Source organism: Trifolium pratense, linkage group LG5, assembly GCF_020283565.1.
Source record: "Trifolium pratense cultivar HEN17-A07 linkage group LG5, ARS_RC_1.1, whole genome shotgun sequence".
Lineage (NCBI taxonomy): Eukaryota > Viridiplantae > Streptophyta > Magnoliopsida > Fabales > Fabaceae > Trifolium > Trifolium pratense.
This window is the reverse complement of record NC_060063.1, coordinates 16,660,425-16,685,159: the sequence shown is the minus strand read 5'-3', so window position 1 is coordinate 16,685,159 and position 24,735 is coordinate 16,660,425. Positions and strand designations below refer to the sequence as shown.

At 31.9% G+C, this 24,735-nt stretch overlaps 1 protein-coding gene across 1 annotated transcript; it reads left to right on the top strand.

Annotated features, from left to right (window-relative positions):
• Positions 1 to 18,097: 18,097 nt before the first annotated feature.
• Positions 18,098 to 21,164, top strand: LOC123887191 (plant intracellular Ras-group-related LRR protein 6-like). Its single transcript, XM_045936471.1, has 3 exons — positions 18,098 to 18,656; positions 19,355 to 19,524; positions 20,178 to 21,164. Exons 1-3 carry the CDS (start codon positions 18,438 to 18,440, stop codon positions 20,842 to 20,844), a joined length of 1,056 nt encoding a protein of 351 aa, XP_045792427.1. The 5' UTR covers positions 18,098 to 18,437; the 3' UTR covers positions 20,845 to 21,164.
• Positions 21,165 to 24,735: the final 3,571 nt, after the last annotated feature.

Sequence of the window (24,735 nt, the reverse complement as noted above, 5' to 3'; positions counted from 1 at the left end):
AGTTCATAAGTATATTTAAAAATAAATATAATTATTTATTTAAATATGTTCATATGAAATAGGTTTTTCAACAGGCTAACATGTTACATCAGACTTTCAAAAGGTCAACCTCAGGCCTAAAAATTAAGTCTATAATAGGCCATAGACCAGACTCAGACCTTCGATTTTTTAACAGGCCAAGAGAGATAAGCAACAAAGTAGTCTGCGGTAAGCAACCCCAAGAGAGGTTTTTGGGTGGTGCAGCCTACTTACAAATTCTATTGATAACACTATGTTAAGCGTGCATTTGTCATTGTTGAATTTATATATAAGTTTTACATAACTATAATTTTATTTTTAGACATACACATTCAATAAACTTTAAATTTTCTCAAATTTAAAAATATTGAATAAATTAATGAGATTTGAAGATTGTAAATAGTAAAAATAAAAACAATATAAATATGAATTACAAAAAAAAATCAAATTGAGATAAAATAATTTCTATTATAAAATCATAAAGACGCTAAAATATTTTATATTTTACCTCCACTTGTATGTGTATGCGTGTGAATGAATTTTCAATGACTATTGCCATTTTATTTATCTGTAAATACAAAAAGGAAAGAATCGCATAATAATTATCACATTTAAAATAAAAAATTGTCCTAAAAAAATATTTAATTTGTAGTGTTAAGATTGTGTTGTAGTCACAATTGTTTTAGAGATCAAATATTTGTCCTAAAATTATCAAATTTTCTTTTCTTCTTTTTTTGTGAAAAAAAGGAGGATGGCTGGCAGTTTTTTTGGAGTGTGAAGATTGTGCTGTAGTGAGGCGAAATTTTCTCTTCCCACCCCTGTATTTCTTTTTTACTCCTCGGATTTCCATTTTTGCCCTTGAATAAATATTTTGAGATGTGTTTTCCGGATTTTTTGTGCCTTGGAAAAAATTTCGGAATGTGTTTTTCGAATTTTCTTCAAATTTGAACTAGAAAAATTTTGGAAAACGCGTTCCGAAATTTTTAAACAAGGGCAAAAATTGAAAAATAGAGACGGTAGTAGAAAAGAAACACGGGGTGAGAGAGAAAAATTCTAGTGAGGCTTAGAACAAAAAAGATTTTGGCCCATAAATTTTTTTCCATAGTGGCCCATTGCCTTGAATTTCAAGAGTTTTTATTCTTCATGCTCCCGTCTCTCTCGCATGCCTCTTGCGCTTCCAATTTTATCCCCTCACTATTTAACCAGCCTCTGTGAAAATGCTTTTTTTTTTTGTAAAATATTTTTCTCTAGATAACCAGCAAACTAAGTTTGTATTTTAAAATTCGAACATGAACGATGGTCGAAATTCATGGTCTTGGACGGTGACCAATTTTGATCAGCCATCGGAGCGGCTGTTAGCCTATCAAATGTCAAAAACTCTCTAATTCGATGTCTCTTCTTTCCTCTCATTCTTCTTTCCTCTCATTTCTTTTCTACCATTCATTCTCTCATTTTTCTTAGTTTAGTGTTTTTGTATTTTCGTTATTTAAAGGTTAAACAGTCGCATAGCCGTCGTCGATTAGTCACAACGATCCCCTATAATATTTAACTCCTCTATTTTGAAATCCGGAATTTTAATCCTCCTATTTTAGAATTTTTTTGGATTTTTCCTCCCCTATAATATTTAACTCATATTTTATTATAGGTTTAACTATACATTTGATCATTTACGTTTATTTTAAGTTTCAATTTGATCCCTTATATTTAAAACGTTTCAAATTGGTCCCTTACGTTTCTGACGTTAATATAAGTTAGTCTTTTCCGTTAAATTTGAACTGAACTCTATAATTCTGAGCTGGCTAACAGAAATGCTGACATGGATATTACTTTATTTAAAAAATTAATTATTTAATTTTTCTCTTAGTCATCAATTTCTTTTTTTTAGGGTATCAATTTCTTTTCTAAAAAAAAAAAATAAGTTTTTATAATTTTTCTCTTTCACTTCCTCATCTTCTCCTTCCTCTCGTTGAACATTTCGTTCAAACTTAGAAACAATGCCATTTCTGACTATCCATCTCAACCTACGGTGATATCTCCACCATCTTAGTCTTCAAACCAACAAAAACAAAAAACCCAAAAATGGTTCAAAGTGTTTTTTATTTTCAAAAAAGAAAAATCAATTGAAAAACATTCACAGATCTACTTTCTTCAACTCAGATTTCTTGATTTTATGGGATTAGAGTTTATGATTTTCTTGAATTGGGTTTGTTGAATATGTAGTTTGTGTTGTTGGAGTTTGTTTGAAGTCCTACATTGCTTAGGTTCTCGAGATGTGAAGTGTATAAATATGTGAGGGCAACCTCACCCTTTGAGCTAGCTTTGGGGTTCAGATCCAAGCATATTTAACATGATATCAGAGCCGGGTTAAGGACTGCAATGTGGACATTTGACCCAGGACCACGCTAGGCGTGAGGGTGGGTGTTGAATATGTAGTTTGTGTTGTTGGAGTTTGTTTGAAGTCCCACATTGATTAGGTTCCTGAGATGTGAAGTGTATAAATATGTGAGGGCAACCTCACCCTTTGAGCTAGCTTTTGGGGTTGAGATCGAAACATATTTAACAGGGTTTATGTTGCTATGTTGTACTTAGCTTGAATTATTATTATATGGGTACTTCTAAGATTTGTATGGTGCTGATTTTGAGGAAATTGATACAGTTCATGAATATGGAGGAGAGCTTACTGATCCGAGAAGAAGACATAACTTATGCTAAAGCCAGAAACGTAAGGGACCAATTTGAAACGTTTTACATAAAGAATTAAATTAAAATTTAAAATAAACGTAAGAGACCAAATGTATAGTTAAACCTTTATTATATGTAACTGATGTGGGACTCTAGTGACAAATACACGCTTAACATAGTGATGGTGGCTCTGCAAGTGCACAGAATCGCAACCAAGTAAAAAAGTAGTAAGTTAACGATTGTGCCAAAATTACTAGTTTTGATTAGGAATTTATGCAATGAAAGTAAATTAAAGTAAACGACTTTGCATTCGCTTTGTTTGTTTGAAGGAGTTTTGAACAGTTTGAAATAAATGACAATTAAAGTAAGAGTAATTGCAAGTAAATATTTAGTTTCAGATGAGAACAATGGTTAAGTACTTTCGAATCCCTCCCCTATTTCGGCTTGGTAACTGGCGATATATCTGCTCACAATTGAAGTATTATCTGGAGATTAATTTCTATTAAAATAAGTCTAGATGTACTATTCTTATTTCTATTGCAATCTGACTTAGGTCGAACCAATAAAGCTTCGATAGGTTTAGCCTTCGTTATTTCATATCATTACCTTTAATGGGTTCAGCCTCCCTGGAATACGTCCTAACCTTTAGAAATTCAAAATTTAACAAGTTCTCTATATCCGCTCGGTTTCCTAATATCATTGCAGAATTTAGCTATGTGCGATTCTTAATCTCAAACCTAACCACAGATACTGAAATTAATGGTCTCATATAGGTAGGTTTAGAGCTGGGTATGCAGGCTAGCCCGACCCGTTTAACCCGCCCCGCATATTAAACGGGACGAACAAGCCCGTCGGCAAATATAAAGAGTTATAATATTAAGCCCGAGTCCGGTCCGCATAAGCTCGCGGGTTAAACGGTTAACTCGCGGACTATTACCAAAAATAAAAATAAAAAATCACTTTTTTCAAAAAATAAACTAAATTAGTAAAATATTGATATAATGAAAGCTTAAAAAAATATATTATAATAATTTTATGTTATAACATATAAATTGTAACTAACAAATAATAATAAATAAAGTTTGTGATATCATTGAGTTTATCTATCTTCTCTTTGTAAGTAATGCAACTAAAATCAAATTCAACTGATTCTTAACGTCATTTTTGTATCGTCCATTTTAGTGAGAAAAACTTTATACATGTACCCAAAAAGGCATAAAAAGATTAACAGATTCAACTTAACTAAATCACATCAAGGTAACCAAATTATTCAAAACATAATAGCGGAAAATACCCCCAAGAAAAATAACTACCCATTTGGACATGTATCTTTTAAATACTAGCAAATGTATATACAACTAAGACAAAGTAAAAGATAGTGAAAAAGAACAAAAGATTATAAGTAGAAGAACATGTCTGAATCCTGATGTTTTGTGTTGTTGTCTACTTGATTAAAATTGGAGTGTGTTGTTGCTTTTTATAATTAGGGTTTAGACTAAGTCTTTTTTTTTTGGTTAAAAAAGTTAAATTTGGACATGGACCAAGTTATTTATATCTGATAAATTTTGTAATTAATTATATAAAAAAAAGAAGGCGGACCACGGGCTAACCCGCAGTTTTAACGGTCCAACCCACACGGGCAAAAATGTAAACGGGCCAAAACATTTGGTCTTAAGTCCGTGCGGGCTGCGGGTTAAACGGGTCGGCCCGCGGACCTTGGTCCGTATACCCGGCTCTAGGTAGGTTATAGTATCTCTTTGATTCCGTAGTCTTAGATGTGTCACGGTATCCACTTCGACCCTAGTTAGTAACAAAATATGTAGTCGTTCATATATGCTAGTGTATAAATAAATAGAGATAGTAACATACAATAAATGAATAGCAATTGTAAATATTCTTGGAAAATAACCAGATTACATGTCTCAAGCAGTCTTAGGGGAGTTCATCTACTTGACCTAACCCTGATGGGTTTAGCTTCTAAATACCAAAACAAAACAATAAGGAAAAGAAAACATAAAGATTACCACTATGCTTCCGGAGCACCTTAGCCCTCCTTGCCTCCTTCTTAGAGTTCTCCTACTCTCTTTTGAGTATCACTATTGTTGAGTGATTTCTGAATGAATAATTGTGAAGGAGGAGGGCTCTATTTATAGTTTTTCAACTAGATTTGGGCTTTTTCTGCGCACCCATCGTGGTCATGATGGCGTTCAAATTCGCCTCATCGTGGCTGGCTACAATGGGTCATATCGTGGTACGATGAAAGATTTCCTCGATTTTATGTTTTTCTTCGACCGCCTTCATCATGCCACGATGGTACTTCATCGTGGTACGTTGGAAAGATTTGTTGCAGATTTTCTTCAATTTAAACCGCATTTTCATCGTGTCGCGTTGGATCTCATCGTAGGTACGATGGTGTGCGCGTTTTATTACGTTTTTGCCCTTTTTATGCTTTTTCCACTTTTCTAGCTTCTGGGCCAATCAACTTCACTTTTCCAGGTATTTGCTTGTTTTTGGGCTTCAATTGCTATTAAAACTATCCTAAATTACTACTAAAAACATCGTATTATTGACTGTCACATAGTATTACCAGTAGAGTTTGCAAGTGGCAAAATCATATACATTTTAATTTTTAGTTCACTTAACAAGTGAAATTACTACTTCTATTTGATGAAATCATCAAAACTTATGTTGAGATTAAGTACTCAAGGTGATTTATGAGGTAACTTATGAATACTTGTATGGTAAATATGCCTTAAACTTCTTGAATGAGTTTATAAGTATTGAATACGTGTTTATCATATGCATTTATATGACTCAAATATTATAGGGGGAAAAATCCAAAAATTACAAAATAGGAGGGTTAAAATTCCATATTTTAAAATAGGGGGGGGGGGGGGGGGGGGGGGGTAAAATTTTGATTCAATCAAAATAAGGGGTAAAACTACATTTAAGCTTATTTTTTCCTTCTAGTTTTTATGTAACTGATCGGTTTGCTAGTTAGCCAACAACTCCTCCAAATTGATTCGCCAGTTAACCAGCGAACTGCACTTAGACCAGAATGCAGTCAAAATTGCCTCTTCTACACAAGGATACAAATATTAAAAAAATATTAAATAGATAATATCAAAATATTATTTAATATATAATAATCTGAGTTGTCATATACGTTGTGGATTTTAACCATTTTACATAAAAAAAATCAAAAAGTGGTTAAAATCGTTATTCTAATGATATACATTTTCTAATTAATCTAATTATGTGTTCGTTCCACGGTTTCATCCACAAAACTTTTGCACCTTGACCGTCTAATGATATACATTTTTATTGTAATGAAATCAATAAAAATATTCTTATTCAAATTCAAGTTATAATGTTACTTGATGTTTTTTTTCTTCTATTTTTTTTTTTTTTTTGTAATTGACTGGTTCGCTAGTTAGCCAACGGAATCCCCCAAATTGATTCGCTAGTTAACCAGCGAACAACACTTAGACCATAATGCAGTCAAAATTGCCTCTTCTACACATGGATACCAAATATAAAAAATAAAAGGATTAAATATTTTTTTGGTCCCTATAATTTTTTAGAATTTTTATTTTAGTCCCTGAAGATTTTTCTCACACTTTTTAGTCTCTGAAGTCATATTTTTGTCCCCCACTTAACCACATGACAACTTTTTGTCCTTAACACAAGTTATGTAAAATATATACCTAATAACATTTTATCCATCAAACATCGTATAAGACAAAATTTGTATAATACCGTAAATTTTGTCTTGTGTTGTTTTGTCTTGTATTATTCTGACAACTAGCGTTACATTTAAAAAAGGTAATTGATATGATAGTAAACAAATGAAAAATGATGTTTTTAGAACTTAAAACAAACACATCCATAATGTGATGAGACATCTATATCTCTTAAAAAAATATAAGTAATTTATTATATGATCAATGAAAATTAGTTATATAATAAATTTATAAGTGCTATCTACAAATTAATATAGACTCTCTTGCAAGTTATCATTTGGTTTTGCATACGGAATGGATCGCGGTCATTTTAGTCATTGAACATGCGTTGGAACGGGGTTGAATTCATTTTTGGGATGAAAATGACTCTCAAGTGATCACTCAAGCCTATAGTCCCTTGGAACCTCAGAAATTGGTGGGACAATTGGTTTTCTCATAATATGCAATTATTGTTTTCACACATTTTTAGGGAAGACAATTGTTGCGCACACAAGTTGGCGAACTACAATCATAACATTTCGGGTTTTCGTTGGTGGATTCCCTACCTCCTTTCTTGTAGGAAGATTTTTTTCGTGATAGATTTTGTGCTCCTAATTTTAGTTAGCTTCGCTTTTCTTTCTTTTCTTTTCTTTTTAAAAATAAAACTCATATGATATTGTCACATAAATGGTAAATGTAGCTGTAATTCAAAAATAACCGTAAATTACTTGATTTATATATATTGAACGTCAGTAGCGTACAATAATTTACACGTATAATATATGTTCTATTTTCTATTATGATGTGAAACATAAGTTATCACATATTTTCAAGCCTTGCATCATAGTTGACATATATTCAATTAAAAAACGTAATGACATTCGTAAGGTTTTGTACCTTGTACGATATGTTTGAACTTTCTTGTTTTTTTTTTTTTTCTTCTTGTAAAATATCTTTTGAACTTTCAATTAAACTAGTTTAAAGTAAACTAGTTTAAAGACTCGTGCGAAGCATTCGCACGAATCATTGACTTTTATTTTATATTTAAGTTTGTCATATTAAATATAAACGATAAATATTTTATTGTCAAAAAAGTTAAAATAAACGACAAATAGTAATGCAGCAAAATGATGATTTAGGCCCTAAAGAGAATAACAAGTTTGATTTGAACAGTACTCCAATATATTTTGTTGATATGAACAATACTCCACAAAAATAAAAGAATGAAATGCCAAATATCTTCTGAAATTTCAAAATTCGTCAAATATCCTTATGAAATTTGGAAATAGGCAAATACCTTACTGAAATTGTATAACGTCAATCAAATTGCCCACTGTCCTGTTTACTCCGTCTATTTTGAGTCATCAAAAGCACATTGTTTGAGTGTTCAACCTCCTTGCAACCAGGTGAATAACAAGGAACCAAAATACCAAAATTATCATCACCAGAATCATCCTCATCATATTATTATCATTTCTTTCAAAATCAGAACCAAGAGGTGGTTCTAACCACCAATAGACTAATCTGAGTCATCAAATTCAAAACTAGACAAGAAACACCAATCACCAACATCATACTCTTTATCAATTCTTGTCTCGTCCATCTTTTCCTCATCTAAATAGACGGAATAAATAGAGAAGGGGACAATTTGATTGACGTTTTACAATTTCAGGGGTAATTGCCTATTTCCAAATTTCGGGTGGAGTATTTGACGAATTTTGAAATTTCAGGGACGGTATTTGACATTTCACTCAAAATAAAATGAATGATTCTGATGCTACCGGAGAAAAAATATGTTGGAGAGGATCTCCTCCCCTGGTAGATAGTTTTAGAAACATTTATGTGTGGTTTGTAAAAAAAAAAACATTTATGTATGTGAAAGTGGATTTAAACAACAATTCCCTTAATTCTTCATATTTAAAATGTATTTTTTTTGTTTGCTTAACTAAAATTTTAAGTTTGATCTCCGACTTGGGCATGCAACAAAGTTAAATTTTTTAAGGAGAGTTTACCGTCCAGATCCCACAAAACTCGAGAGATTGTCTCTGCAGTTGCACACGCAGAGAATACCTGATTTTCGCTAAATAAATGTGTATTTGACCCTTCATTGGTGAATTCTCATACCATAGACACTTCATTGGTGACTAAACTACTTATAAACAACCAAATTTCAATAAATTAATTGGTTAAGCCCGTACTCCTTGTATTGTTTATAAAAGAAAATTTACGGATACTATTTATATTATTATATATATAGTCCATATCTTAATTATGATTGAAAAACTATTTGAGATGCTTAGTCAATGATAAGTGCTTAGCTTTATAATTTTATTTTAAGGTGTTGAGTTCTAATATTTTAAAAATGATTGTTAAATAATAATTATTGTTACTTTAATTAATAATTTGTTTCTTTCTCAATTACTTTTAAAGAAAAATTATGATTGAAAAACAAATTCAAATTATTATATAAATAAATTACAATAAAGTTTTGACCTTAACAAAATAGGATAGGATAGTGAACCAAAATAAAATAAAATAAATAGGATAGGATAAGAAATTCAATGTAAGGGAATAAGCTGTCCTAGATTCGCTGGTAGTTGAGTACAGAGCATAAATGCCTCTTTCATTACAACTTGATACTTATTTTTTTGATTCATATTTATAATTAGGCCAATGTTAAACAATGCACCAGGTGCACTGATTAAGGAAGATTAAATGTTTACGAGACTCACTTACTTTACATAAATAGAAGAGAATAAATAAATTCATTAATTAAAAAATTGAAAATAAGAAAGAGAGTCTAGGACTAGTTTCTTTTTTTTTTTTTGAGTTGTATACACGCGCGTTTTTTAGTTTTCCCTTTTCTTTCACATTACCAAACCACCATACATCATTTCGCCATCCCAAATCGCTCTGCCAAAACCGACCACCGTACAGCATCATCTCCACCACACAATCAGCCCTCTCTCTTTCTCTCTCGTAGGTGTTACCTCTCTTTCACGGTTACTCTTTTTCTCTCTTTCCTTTCTTCAAATTTTTGTTTGTTCTGTTACTATATATTCAAGCTCAAATTTTTGTTTGTTCCCATCGTGAATGTATGTTTTCCATCGTGATTAACCCAAAGCCCCAAATCATGGGCTCTACTGAGATTGAAAATAAAAATGATTTTTTTTACATTCGTTTTTTCTTTATACAATGATTGAAAATAAATATATGTGTTGCAATTATTAAAAAAAAAAAAAACTAATATGGAGGTGGCTAAGGACGCGCATGTGTTGGTTGCAATCTTTTATATTATAAGCTTGTATACACAAGCAAACTTTAAACCCTAATTTGTTTTCCATGTTTTCCCTCCATTTTATCTTGCAATTTTTATTAAAAATTAATACAATTTTGTCTTGACTAGAATTCGAACACGCAACCCTTCAATGCAAGGCAATATTTCCAACCATTATGGCAAATATACCAATTGTGATTAAAATTATGTGCAATAATTGATAAGCACCATCAATTTTAAAAGTATATCATATCAAAATTATTGTTGACTATATTATTCATCATGAAATATTTTTATGTCTTTCCTGATCAATGATTTTTTTTCTACCGGATCATAAATTTAGAGAATAATTATCATGTGAGATTTGAAAAGTTATTATCACGTGTAATTTGGAAAGTTATTATCAAACTCAATTCTACTAAATCAATTTTTTTTGCAATACAACCAAACATAATCATAGTCATGTCACTAATCACATTCATTATTTTGATTTTAACATTGCAAATTTAATATTAACCGATGATCAATTGATACAATATGCACTAGCAGACCAATTGTGATTTAAATTATGTCCACAAAGTGTTAAGCTCCATCAACTTTCATAGGAAATATTTCATACGACAATTAAGCACCATCAATTTTCATTGCACAATTTAAACAATTAAAAACCGATAATCTCTTATATTATAAGCTTGCTAACATAAACTAACCCTAAACCAAATTTTTTTTCCCTCATTTTCTCTTTCTTTTTATTGCAGCTTTATATTAAAAATATACAGATTTGTCATCGAACCTGCATCTCTTACTTACAATAAAACCTTTCAACCGCTAAAACATGTGCTTCAATTATGAAAGAATTTAGGAATCCTAATATGTTAACACTGTTTTCAATAAATTTGAACGGCGGAATTAATCACAATTTTTATTTATTTATGGATGTCTACTTAAGTTTATGTTCTTGATTACGTCTTTAATTTTTTTTTTAACCTTTAATTATCATCAATTTTTTAACCTTTAGTTATCAGCAATTTTTTTTTAATAAGTAAACAAAACGATGGGGTTCAAAAATTATTTAAAAAATATATAAAATATAAAATAAGCACATAAACAAATATAGAATAATTAGTCCATGAAATTCCCTATACTACTCTTATTGAAAATGCTCTTAGAATTTTTGTATTTTATTTTTTATTGTTATATATTACACCTAATTAGACCCATGCACCGCATGGGTCAAAGTTCTAGTTGAAAAGGTATTTGCATTTTTTTTGCTGATATTAAGGAAATAATAAAATTAGTTTGTAGCTAGCAAGTAATAATAGTGGAAACTATTCTGTCCCTACAAATTTTAGAAACTTAATTACTGTAACAATTTTTTTTCATAGAATGTTTATTTTTATAATAATTTTTTTACAAATTTTTATAATAATTTTTTTTTTTGGTGGGTGTACACAGGCGTGTGTCGTACGCACACTGAAGTATGCAAAAGTGTGACATGGTTCGAAACAAAATATTCCAAAATAAAAACAAAACATAATAATAATAATAATAATAATAATAATAATAATAATAATAATAACAACAACTAGTCACTATGCCATGTGTTCGCACGGGTCAAAAATTGTAGATCAATTATATTATATTTCTTTGGGCTAATAAACAAAGTAATTCATACGCGTAGTAACCAAAAATATTTATTGTCTAATTTTTTCCACCAACTTATATAAACATGAAAATACAAACAATCCTACAAATTATGGAAAATTTCTTTAATTATAAACTACATTTGAAGTGGTATTTGTAAGGTTGTCGTTATCATCAACGACTAAAATCTTTAACTCATTTCTCGATGTGACTCTTGACACAGCAACGTATAACTGACCATGTGAAAATATTGATTGCGGAAGATACACTCCAACATTTTTAAGTGACTGACTTTGACTCTTGTTAATAGTCATGACAAATGAAACAACGATAGGAACCTGCCGACTTTGAAATTTGAAAGGAATTTTGACGTCAGATGGTGTTAAGGATAATCTGAGAATAAAAACTTTGTCGCATATATTGCTTCATGATATTATCTTTCCTTCTATAATTAATTGTCCCATCCTTGTAAAAATCAACTGAAATCCATTGCACAACCCATGAGATTGATCCATATTTCTCAATACCATAACTGCAACTCCATCTTTCAATTTTAACTAGTGATTTGGAAGGCTCGAACAGACAATTGTATTTAAAAATTCAAGAGTGTGTACTTAAAAATACAATTGTTTGTACAGGATTGGTGACTCTCACAAGATTGGTGACTCACACCAACCAGGTGAAGAATTGTGGAAGCAATCTTGCAGTAGAAGAATTTGTTGAAAAGGTCCTCAAAACTTTAACCCCTAAATTTGATCACATTGTGGTGACAATTGAACAAACAAATGACTTAAGTGAAATCAAGATTGAAGACTTGCAGAGTACACTTGAGGCTCATAAGTTGAAGCATGGTGGGAGAAATCATGACAAAGAAGATGAGCAAGCTTTGTTTGTAAAGTTTAAGAAGTATCAAGATGACAAAAAGAAATGGCAGAATAAGAAACAGTCAAAGAAAGGGAAAGAATGTGTTGAAGACAAGCCTGAATCCTCAAAAGAATGAGGAGGAAAAAGGAAGAATAGTTCAAAGAAGGATAAGAGCACCATTCAGTGTTACAATTGTGACAAGTATGGTCACTATGCTAATGAATGCAAGGCTCCAAAGAAAAAGAAAGGTCAAAGCAGTGAAGAAAAAGCAAATGTGGCACAAGATGATTCAACATCATAAAATGATGTGAGTTTCATGGTGACAATTACAGATGAAGAAGATGATTCCATGGTTTGGTAATTTAATACAGGGTGCTCAAATCATATGATCGGGAATATAAGCATCTTAACTGAATTGGACAAATGTCTCAACACAAAGATCAAGCTAGCATATAGCAATTCCATTGCAGCTGAAGGCATGAGAAATGTAGTGATTCAAATGACTCATGAGCCTCAAGTGTACTCTGCAAGTCATCAATCTTGATTTCACTTAAGTCCTTTGTTTGTTCAATTGTCACCACAATGTGATCAAATTTAGGGGTTAAAGTTCTGAGTAACTGATGACAGTCAATTATATGACTTTTTTAGTAGTATTTTAGGGTAGTTTTAATAGCAGTTGAAGCCCAAAAGCAAGCAAATACCTGGAAAAGTGAAGTTACTTGGCCCAGAAGCAAGAAAAGTGGGAAAGCAGCAAAAACGTAATAAACAGCGCGCACCATCGTACCCACGATGAGATCCGGCGTTGTGTGATGAGAAGGCGGTTTAAATTGAAGAAAATCTGCAACAAATCTTTCCCATCGTACCACGATGACGACAAAAGCACGCAGAAAATCTTCCATCTTACCATGATATGATCCATCGTGGCCACGATAAGGCAAAATTACACGCTATCGTGGCCACGATGGGTGCGATGGACGCGCAGAAAAGCCCAAAACCCAGCTGGAAAACTATAAATAGAGCATTCCCCCTCCACTATTATTCATTCAAAAATATTCAGAAATATTCAGAAACATTGAATATTCACTCTAGAGTTAGGAGAATTCTAAGGAGGAGGCAAGGAGGTCAAGGAACTCCAAGGCCAACAAGGTTCTTTTCTTTCTGTCTTTGTAATTTATTTTTCCTAGGTTAGGTGGAGTCGAGGAACCCCCTTACGAATGCTTGATTTTCTATAATTTGGGTATAAATTCAATTGTTTCTACTTTCAAACTCTTTTATCATCTGGTTTTATATTTATTTTAATACTGATCACATTAGAATAAAATATAAGGGCCTAGTGGATATCGCATAGGAAACAAAGCTAGTAATCACGAACGAAGGACGATGTGTTGTGGCTAAGATGAAACCATTAAATTCAGTATCTGAGGTCTTAGTATAGGATTAGAACGAACGATAATTTCTACCTGAGGCAGAGTTAGGACTAGTTAGAGGCACACATGACAGCTTGTGATACATGGAGCTACTTAGGTAATGATACCAACGTTTGTAACAAAAAAGTGGAACTTGGGGCAAGGATATTTAAACAGAGTAAGGGTAACCACTAACTAGGCTATGAACATTTTGTAATAGAAATAGGGAACGAGTGCTTCTGAACCTATTTTTAATAGTCTAATTCTTGATAGAGGGAAACAAGGGAATAACCACCAAGCAGGAGTAAGGGAGGGATCCGACCACACTTAACCATCCCGCGTGGACACACACACACACTTTTATTTACTTGTTATTTAGTTATTCAGTCATTTATTTTCCTGCAATTTATTTTGTCAGCACAACTACCTCCAAAAACCAAAGCGAATGCAAACTATCTAAATTCCTAAGCGAAACTAGTAATTTTGCACAATCCCTGTGGAGAACGATAAACTTATCACTTTATTACTTGGTAGCGATTCTGTGCACTTGTAGAACCACCGTTAGTACCTTTTCAACAAGTTCTTCTTCTGCAAGATTGCTTCCACAATTCTTCATCTGGTTGGTGTGAGTCACCAATGTTGTGAAGTAATCTGCAATTGTCTCATCACTCTTCATCTCCAACAGTTCATATTGTCTCTTCAAGGCTTGCAATTTCACTTTCTTGACCTTTGCATCACCACCATAACTCTTCTGCAAAATGTCCCAAGCATCCTTGGAGGTAGTGCAATCTGCAATCTTCTCAAACACCTTTGCATTGACACATTGATGAATGAGAAATATAGTCTTGCTATCTTTCTTCTGTGCTTCTTTGAACGTTGTTCTCTGTTGTTGTGTTGCATTTGATGGTAATGGATCAAGAACAGTATTCACTTGTTCATCCACTTCTTGAACAATAAATATCACTTTTATCTGTTTGACCCATGTATCCCGGTTCTTTCCATCAAGAATTGACAAATTCTCATGAAAATTACTCTTCCCATCCATGATTGAATCACTGCAACCTTTGAATCTCTTTCTTGGTGAAAGATCTGAATCAAAATCCCTTAGATCGTGAAAGCTCTAGATACCACTTTGTTGGGGAATTAACCCAAAACAAAGAACACAGAAGAATGAAGAATGAAATATGAGAAGAGGATGAATTGAATAAGAAGAAATTGAATAAAGGAAAAATAAAATCTTATTCTTCCACAAAGGGCATAGATTGTTTATATACAATAGGTTGTTACTTCAAATGCAAGTAACTGCATAACTACCTAGGACAAACAAAAATAACAGAAAATACAAATGTACAAACTACTAACCTATGTAGCATGGGTACTCCTAAAATGGTGAAGTACTCGTACCGGGTACGTACCAGTACTGGATACTTCATGGTACTCGTTTGGTACACACTGATTCCATACCTATTTTTATTTGGTTGATTTATGATGATGAATACGAAAAAAACATATTGACTGTTGAAAAATCTCTTAAAATATTATAATTTTTTATTATATATCAATTATCTCTCATTTTTTATGAAAATAGTTGAGACGGTGGACAAAAAGAAATTAAATCTTCAAAGCATGATGATAATAATTCACTTAAAATAATTTTTCTAATATTTTATAATAACGTAACCGTACCTTAAATTTTCTAAAAATGTTGCACTGCGTACCGGTACACGTACCCGTACCTAGGCAACATAGCTACTAACTAACACAAGTGCAACTCCACTCAACAACTAACAACTAATAGCTAACTGACTCCTAATTGTTATAGTAGAGGAACTGAACAAATACTTCAGCATCTGGTGCAACATTTGAATGAGAAGATGCTACAACATCTGGTGGAGCATCAGGAATAACAGAGTTAAACCAATAGGCCTGTAGGGGGTAGGGATCATAAAAAAAACCAAAACAAAAAAAAAAAACTTTTTCGTTACTAATTTTCCAAGCAGAGTAACTTGGGTGGATCTAAGAATAGTAAAAATATTTGTACCCATGAATATTTGCGGATAAAATCCACCACAATACAAGACGGGTGGTTTATTGAATTCTGCAAATAAAATATATGGATATTTTAATTATCCTTTATTTAATTGATACATATGCTGATTTAATGATATCTATACCCGCGGATATCCGGACACATTTTTTTATTTTTTTTTTAAGCAAAATAAGAAGTTGGTAGCAGCAAGCTAACCAACCCAAAATAAGAATAAGAATATCACTTAAATATCATTATTTATTTAAAATAAATGATCCTTTTCAATTCATTCATTAGAACTTTGAGATAAAGTTTGTTTTGAAATATAATATATATTTGTTGTTTCTTTAAAAGAAATTGAGGTAATTAAAAAAAACTTTTAAAGTTGAAATCACGGCTTATTCATCCCCTCTAAAATATAAATGATAGGTCACACGTGTAACCGTTACACTGCTCATGAGATTGACAATTCTAATACGTACACAAATAATGTCTAATATTAAAAAATTAATAAACATTAATTATTATTTTTTTGATAAATATTATCTTAATTTTTTTCCTGCTCAACTAGTTGAGCTACCCATCCCACCCAATAAACATTATTTGTGAATCTATCGCAATTGTCCACTTCAACAAACCAAAATATTCACCATTCTTTTTTCTGAAATTCGAATTTTTACGTAGACCATCCGATAAATATGAATGAAAGGTTACCAAGTTTTAAAAAAGGTCAATGTTTATATCTTAAAGAACTAATTTAAAAAAGAAGAAGAAAAAGTACTAACCCGAAACTTTAACTTAAGCTAAAGAATTGCCAAAGTAATTTTATTTAACTTAAGCTAAAGAATTGCCAAAGTAATTTTACTTTTATGTTTTTTTTTTTTTTATAAGCTTTTACTTTTATGTTTTGAGTGTTAATGGAGCATAGCAGAGGTGGGGAATACCCTCATTACTGCAGTAATTAAATGACACAGATACAGCAGTAGTAAATCAAAGACATCCATTTTAAATCAGTCGATTCAAATTGCATCTTAATAAAATCATTACAAATCAATCTCAACCACTAATATTAGATCGAACAGTCCTTATTGAAAATTGTGGGAAAACTGTGTGGATTTAAACTGCAGCAAATCCTGTTCGCATTACTTCCGTAGCTATAGCCCCATCTTCTATTATTATGTGTCATCATTCTTGTCCCCATGATGACGACCTTGGTAGGAAAAATATTTCTCCATCATCTCATTTTACATGTTTCAAATGAGTTTTGTACATTATGATAATAACTTTTTTTCGAGGTAATTAGTGTTTTAAATAATTAGTTTTATTAATTTTAATGAAACACGCTTATTAATATTACCTCTATGACAAATATAACCCCTTTAATAAAAACATGAGGATTAAAGAAAATAATTTTGGTATTAAATTTATCAATATTAAATATTTTTTCTAAAATTATCATTTAATTATTAAGAGTGATAAATGATTTATCTTTTCATTTTTTAATTTAATTAGGAATATTTTTTGTAAGAATTTAATTAATATGTCTTTACTAGGTATTTACTTAAAGACTTAGATTATTGTAAAATTATTGTTTATCTATAAATCTTAACTCAATCGATAGAATTGTTAAAATTGTTAGGTCGAACACTATTACCTGAATTTGAACCTTGATCTCCACATTATAACTTGTCATTTTGTTTATCTACTTATAAAAAGTTTCACTTCCCCAATTTTTATATTTATTTTTAGTAAATTTTACGGGAGTTTTTATTGTACATTCAAATATTCGAATGTACCGGTAAATTAAGTTAAAGTTAATTTTTATGAATAAAAAATTATTTGTCAGTTAAGATATTTTAAAGATAATAATTTCTTAAAAAACCAATTTTATTTTTTACGGGCATTACACTAATTATTTTTTACGGGCATTACACTAATCTTGTTTTACCTTTTATATATAAAAAAAAAAATCAATATTAACTATTATGAAGAATACAAATCCAACAAAAAGTCAAATTTTATATTCTTGGCAGTTTTGATAAATAATACTAGTATTTAGTTATTATAATTCTTTTAATGAAAGAAAAAAGATTTCTTTATTATTAAAAAAAATCATTTCTTTCAAAAAATACTTATTTACATATTAATTTAATAACCTAATATATCAGTACATTTAAAATTTTCAAATGTACCATAAAATTTTCCAAATTTTTTGATTATTTTAGGTTGTTTTTTAAATAAACCAGTGTAGTGTTTATCATGAGCATGTGTAAGCAAATACGCAGCCATTGACTTTTTTTTATTTTTTGTTTTACTTGAAAGAACAGTTTTCTGACTTTCTCTTATAATAACATTTTTTGCGTAACACAACATAATTTTAATGAAACTTAATATATGTTTTTTGATGAAAACTTTCACTTGATATAAAATAAATAATCAATATGGTTAGGTCGATAAAATCAAAATGTGAGTAACGTGGCTTAGCACACAAACCCTGACTATACGGTTCTTGTACTTTCATAATACGTCACTATACTATCCCTCAATTCTCATCCGTACATATCACACATGATATATCGTTTACTTTTTCTACACCTCCCCCACTTCTTTGCAACTTGCACCATCTTCATATATTCTTCATCCTCTCTATAAATTTCCATTTCTCTCTTCTATCTCTTTCACAAAATCTAGTTATATCTCTCCTTAACTTCTTCTTATAGAGTTACTAGGGTTTATTATATTATTTTCTTCTTCTTGATCTTATAGAGTAACTAGGTTTGTTTCAGTTAATTTAGATGTATGAAATGGAACAGTTTCAACTTCATCGTCAACATGATAATCAGTTGACGGTAAAGATTGATATGACGAAAAAGAGGGAGAGGAAAAAAGTTGCGGAGGAGGGAGAGAAGCGTCATGTTGTGGACTTGAGTGGTATGTCTTTGGAGTCGCTTCCGAAATCTTCGCTTCATTTAGCTATCATTAGTAAGCTTGATCTATCTAATAACAATCTCCAGGTATATATTTCTCTTTTATTTTTGTTGAAATGCATGTATATATGTTTTTTTTCTTCCTTTTTTAGACTTTATATTATCATGTTCAAGTTATTATAAGCATATCTCAATGACAATTTGAATTAGTCATATAGTTTGCACAAAAGGTTGAAACTCCTTAGATACAAATTATACTATATTCATTTGCTTCTGGAAAAATATTTTGATAAATTTTAAGACCAAATGTTAGCTTTGATATCCCTATAAAACAAAAATATATTCTGAATTTCACAATTAATTGATTGTAGTATATATACTTCACGTATAAATGTTTATCAAGGGTCAACTAATTAATGGTAAGAATTTGATCTTATCATATTAAGGATCCTAGTTAAATATCTTCAATTACAATTGTAAAATAGTAATTAGTTTCACGTTATAAAATAATAATTTCCGTTTCATTATAGTATTGGTAAATTAATTAATGTGAATATTCTAGATGCAACAAGATATTTTTTTTCCTGTCACATGAAAATGACATGGTTTTTTTTTATATACTTCAAAAATAAATAAATAAATTAAAAGGATGTGGTCGGCTACTATTTATTCGTTGAATCGTTGGCTTCAACATTTTTAATTTTCTTCCAAATTGCATTAAATATTTCTTATATTATACAAATTTTAATTATATGCAATATTTTTTTTTTTTTAAACTATGACAGAACATTCCTGAGTCCTTAACGGCAAGATTACTGAACTTGGAAGTGTTGGATGTGCACTCCAACAGGCTCAGATCCCTACCCAACTCCATTGGCTGTCTCTCTAAACTCCAAGTTTTGAATGTCTCTGGCAACTTCATTGAATCCCTTCCCTCAACCATTGAGAATTGCAGGTTTATTTTCTCTTCTTTGTTTTTTTCTCAAATAATTAAGTTAAGGTTTAATAGCAGTTGTCCTCTCAATTTTATAGTTTATAAACTTATTCTATATTTTAAAATTTAATAGTTTTAGTTTCTCTATCAAATATATTTAGTTTAAAATATAATGATACAATATTTTTTAATGAAGTTTTTAAGAAAATTTTCTTAAGTTTAGGATAAACCATTATTATGATACAACATGTCATATAGCGAATTCTTAAAATTTAGAGTTCGTATTGGATCCGATAGTATATGGTTACTGTGTTTACCTGTTTCAACAAAAAGAACATATAGGGGTGGGATAAATAGCTCAACTGATTTGAGTTAAGGGTGAAAGGATTTAAGGAGTAGGTTCGAGTTCTGGCGAGGTGAAAAAACTAATTTTGACCGTTTAAAAAAAAAAACTAACTTTGACCGTTTAAAAAAAAAGTGAACATATAGAAATGTTGTTACACCACGTCGAAACTCCGATGCGCGCACACATACACAAATCAATTAAGTGCTTTCGTAAATCTACGTAAAATTGGAAGGATAGTAAAACCTAGATATTCATGTGTATGTGTAATTGACTACATAGATCATTCTTCTAACATACATGTGCATGCATCTTATTTTTAACTCACCAGAGACTTAGAAGAACTGAATGTCAACTTCAACAACTTGAGCAAGCTACCAGACACAATAGGCTTTGAGCTCATAAAACTTGTGAAACTTTCAGTCAATTCCAACAAGCTGGTGTTTCTTCCTAGCTCCACCTCTCACCTAACAGCTCTAAGGGTTCTCGATGTTCGCCTAAACTGCCTCAGGAGTCTCCCTGACGACCTTGAGAACCTCATCAACCTTGAGACCCTAAATGTGAGTCAAAACTTTCAATATTTGGAGACATTACCCTACTCCATAGGTCTCCTATTATCCCTCGTCGAATTGGACGTTAGCTACAACAATATTAAGACCTTGCCTGACTCAATTGGGTGCCTCCAGAAGCTTCAGAAGCTAAGTGTGGAGGGGAACCCGCTTATTTCGCCTCCAGTTGAGGTGGTGGAGCAGGGATTGCATGTGGTCAAAGAGTATATGTGTGACAAAATGAACTCAAGCCATCATATCCCAACTAAGAAGAGATGGTGGATGGTGAAATGTGGGACCTTCAATGGACACATGAAAAGTGGGAAACGACCAGAACATAAGGGTTTCAGCATGCTTCAGTATCAACCCATGAACGGTCTTGCTTCACCAGGCTTCATGGGGAGGTTCTCACCTCTTCGCCTCTTCTCACCCCGCCATTCCATCGGTTGAGAAGCCACAAAAATATTTTTGTAAATATCTGTATAAAATCCTAGTCTGTGAAATCATTTTAATAGCTTCAAAAAAACAAAAAATAGCTGTATTGGTTTTGAATTACAACAATCAGGATATGGCTACTGTGAATGAGAATAATTGCTGGTTAGGGTGTGTGTGTATGCAGAATTTTGTGTATCATGGATTTGAAAATGGTGGGTTTGTAAAACTTCGAAAGCTTGTTTATGTAAAGATTCTCGTTCTTGTGTAAACTAATACTAGCTCATAACGATTATTTTTTGGTTCTTTCATATTTACAATTTGATATATGCCTAGTACTTGACTTTTTTAATGCATTGCTATTTTGCTATTGAATGATGAAGGTAAGTGTTTCACATAATCATCCATAATGGAAGGAGAAACTCTAATGGCACATAAAGTGGTAAGTTGCAGATATAATGTACGAGAAAAACTCGGTAAATTTGTGATATATAGCAGTTAATATACGTTTAAACCCATGCGAGCGAACAAACATATAGGACAAGCTTCCGAAAATTTGAGATCAACAGTAGCCACAATCATGAAATATTCACTTACTGGTAGGATTCCTAAATAGTGAACAACAACCATCACAAAATGGCTAAACTTTGATTGCATTTCTAGGAAAACTGGAAATTGGTTAAGGGATTAACACACAAATAGCAGAAAGACGATCAGTAAAAGCAAGCATACCACCAGAAAGGAAAACCAATTTCATCATTTCATATATCCATTAGTTCAAAAATATAGTATTTCAACTTTATTAAGCACAAACAGAGCACAGGGCATGCCATTCAAACACAACAAAAAGATCAACAAGTTTAAAAATATGGAAATACTTTCCCATGAAGCAAACCTATCATTGGTACTTCAAATATAACGTTGAGTTTCACGATATTTGACAGAGTATCAACAGCTAAGGTGTATAAGATAATAAGATATGACAGAGTATCTTGCTATAGAAGTATACCAAAAAATAACAATATCCTGAAAAATGAAAATTTACAAGAGCATAAAAGGGCAACTTCTGTCTTAAACAAAGAGAACAAAGACAAAGGTATGAGGAAATTCAATGACATAACCAAATGCCATGTAAGCAATAAAAACAGAATGTAGGGATAGTATCGGTTGGGATATGAGGGAAGAGAAGATAACAGAACTATATAGTAGAGACAGGTGGGTTGAGAAAAAGTGAGAGAAAACCAGACCTATCAAATTTCCAGGGACAATTTTTTTTTTTAATCAGCTAATTGTATTATGAGAAAGTTCAAGTACAAGGAGTACAAAGAACCCAAAGGAACAAGAGCAAAACAAAACCAACACATGGGAATATAACCCAAGTGGCTAATTCCAGAAAAATAAAAACTACAGGCCCCAACGGCCGATTAGCAACAACACCAAGCACATGATGCCAAAGTCAAAATACAAACACTCAAAACCCAAGCTGCAAGCAACTGCACATATTCTCCCGTCCTTCAGGTTTCTGAATTTACCCTTCTGTACAGTTCTCTGCTACTGATATTTACCCATATCAGTAACCAAAGTTCAGTAAATATATCACATTTGATTCCTGTTCTATCACGTATGCACCTCAAACACCTAAGCTAATCTAGAACATAGACCAACAATCTTTCAATCTTTGGGTGTTACAACTTATAAGGGGTGCTAAGATTTCGTCTGAGGTGGACAGAATTGTTGTCAAATTACTAAGGTTGTAGATTCGATGGTGTGGAGCTGGTCTCTAGTAAAAGCAAAGTGAATTTTTTTTTCAAAATCCACAATGAGGCTAACCCTTTCCTAACCCACTCTACCGTGCGAGTTTTATAGCTGTAAGTTGCCATTGTTTCACAAAACCAACAACTACATAATATTAAAAATAAAAACTTGTAAGCAAAACACACAAAAAAAAAACTGAAAATGACTTGTGCCGTGTTAATGGCACCGAACTCCTTGAAACTATCAACCTCAAAGGAGGAAACTGTGGTCTATGGCAACCTTTCTTACCTTCTCTCCCAAGCTCATGGCCTCCCTGTCAGAGCCAATTGGCGGGAAAGATATTTGAACTCTGAAGCACCGACACCAACACCGATGACCTTAACTATCTTTAACTGCTCAAGTGCTCCTCTGGGTTCTTTTCTATTTTTAAAAAAAATTTCAAGCCCATCTTGTATGTCCAATGTGTATTATTTTTGTATGACGAATTTTTTCTTAGAGAAAGAAACTATACAATTTTAGTCAAAGTACCGATGTATAATAAATATAAACTAGAAACAAAGTAGCCTCAACGGGGATCGATCCTGAGATCAAGTTGTCTCCAAGAGCATGGTAGTCAGAATCGCGATCCAAGTCGTAGGATAGGACGATTCTGCGATCCTGCAACCCTCCTCCGTGCCAGAGTATGTCCGGAATCGTTTTTTGGTGGGGCGGCCGGCATCGCCGTGAAAACTCGCATAACCGCCGAAATCGCCGTTCTGAAACGACCCTGTTCCTCTCCAGAAATCCGGGTTCGCGGGTAGGTTTTGCAACCCGGAACCTTTAAACTACAACCCGGTTCTGGAAACTGCATTTTTAACCCTTTTCACGTAAGAGTTGAAATGTTTCACTTGGAAAGTTTAAACTTTTTTACTGCCAACTAATCAATAATTAAAACAATTAATTGTTTTAAACCTTTCCCCAATAACATCCATAATTTTTGCAACTTCCCAATACACACCATCATTTGTGGAACTTACCAGATTGGCATCCTTACTCCCTCTCTCACAGATTAAATAGTGTCATTACTGCTATATGCTACTGTTCGAAAGTTGATGTGTTTTGAGTTATTTTCTACCAATATTATGATCCTAAGTTTAAGTTTTTTAAGTAATTTTAGTGTTACTTGAAGATTTTTCGGCCGTCTCCGAGTATTTAGAGGTCCAGGGCAAAAAATAAAAATGGACCCCTTATAAAAATATAATATATCTAAATTGTAAACAATTTCAATAACATCAAAAATAATCATTCATTGTTGTGACTAATAAAAAAAAAGTCATATTGTAATCAATATTATCAAAATACATTTTAGCTACTTAAAAAAAGCTCTTAGTAGACCTGAAATTGAACCTAGTAGACCTGAAATTTTCAACAAGTAACAACATCCTTATTTAGTAACAGACTATTAGCACAAATAACCTCATGTTCAACAATTTTCGTCAAAAAAAAAAAAAAACCTCATGTTCAACAACAATAACATCATCATCAACAACAACTATGATATGAACTATCATTTCCTAATAATGAACAAAGAAGAAATTAACAATTTAAAAACAAAAACAATTGATCAATTAAATACTAACCTTGAATTTTGATTTTTTTTCTTAGGGTTATGATTTTCCCCTTTAGTTTCATTGAGAGAGATCGAGAAAGAGAGAAGAAGGGAGGACGAAAAATTTCCCTTTAGTTTCACGGTGCGGTGACGAAATTGGTGATTCGGTGAAGGGAGGAATCAGAGGATGAGGAAGTGAAATAGCTGAAGTTGATCAAGGGTGAAGAAGGGGTGAAAGAGAAAGTGTTTAGACGCAATATACCCCTTTTCTAATTATGTTTTTTTTTTTTTTAAATATATATATATTTTTTTTTTGTTGATCTAATTATGAAATATATTTTTGTTTTTTTTTTTTATCTAATTATGAAATATCTAATTATGATTTTTTTTTGTCTACTTATGTTTTGTTGGGCCATAAATGTTGCTGGGCCACTATTGTTGCTATTTAAACCCCCCCCAATATTACTACCTATTACCATTTTTTTTTTTTGTGGCCCCCTTTTTTTTGTGGCCCTGGGCTGGAGGCCTGGAAGCCCAGGCCCAAAACCGGCCCTGATTTTTTCCTA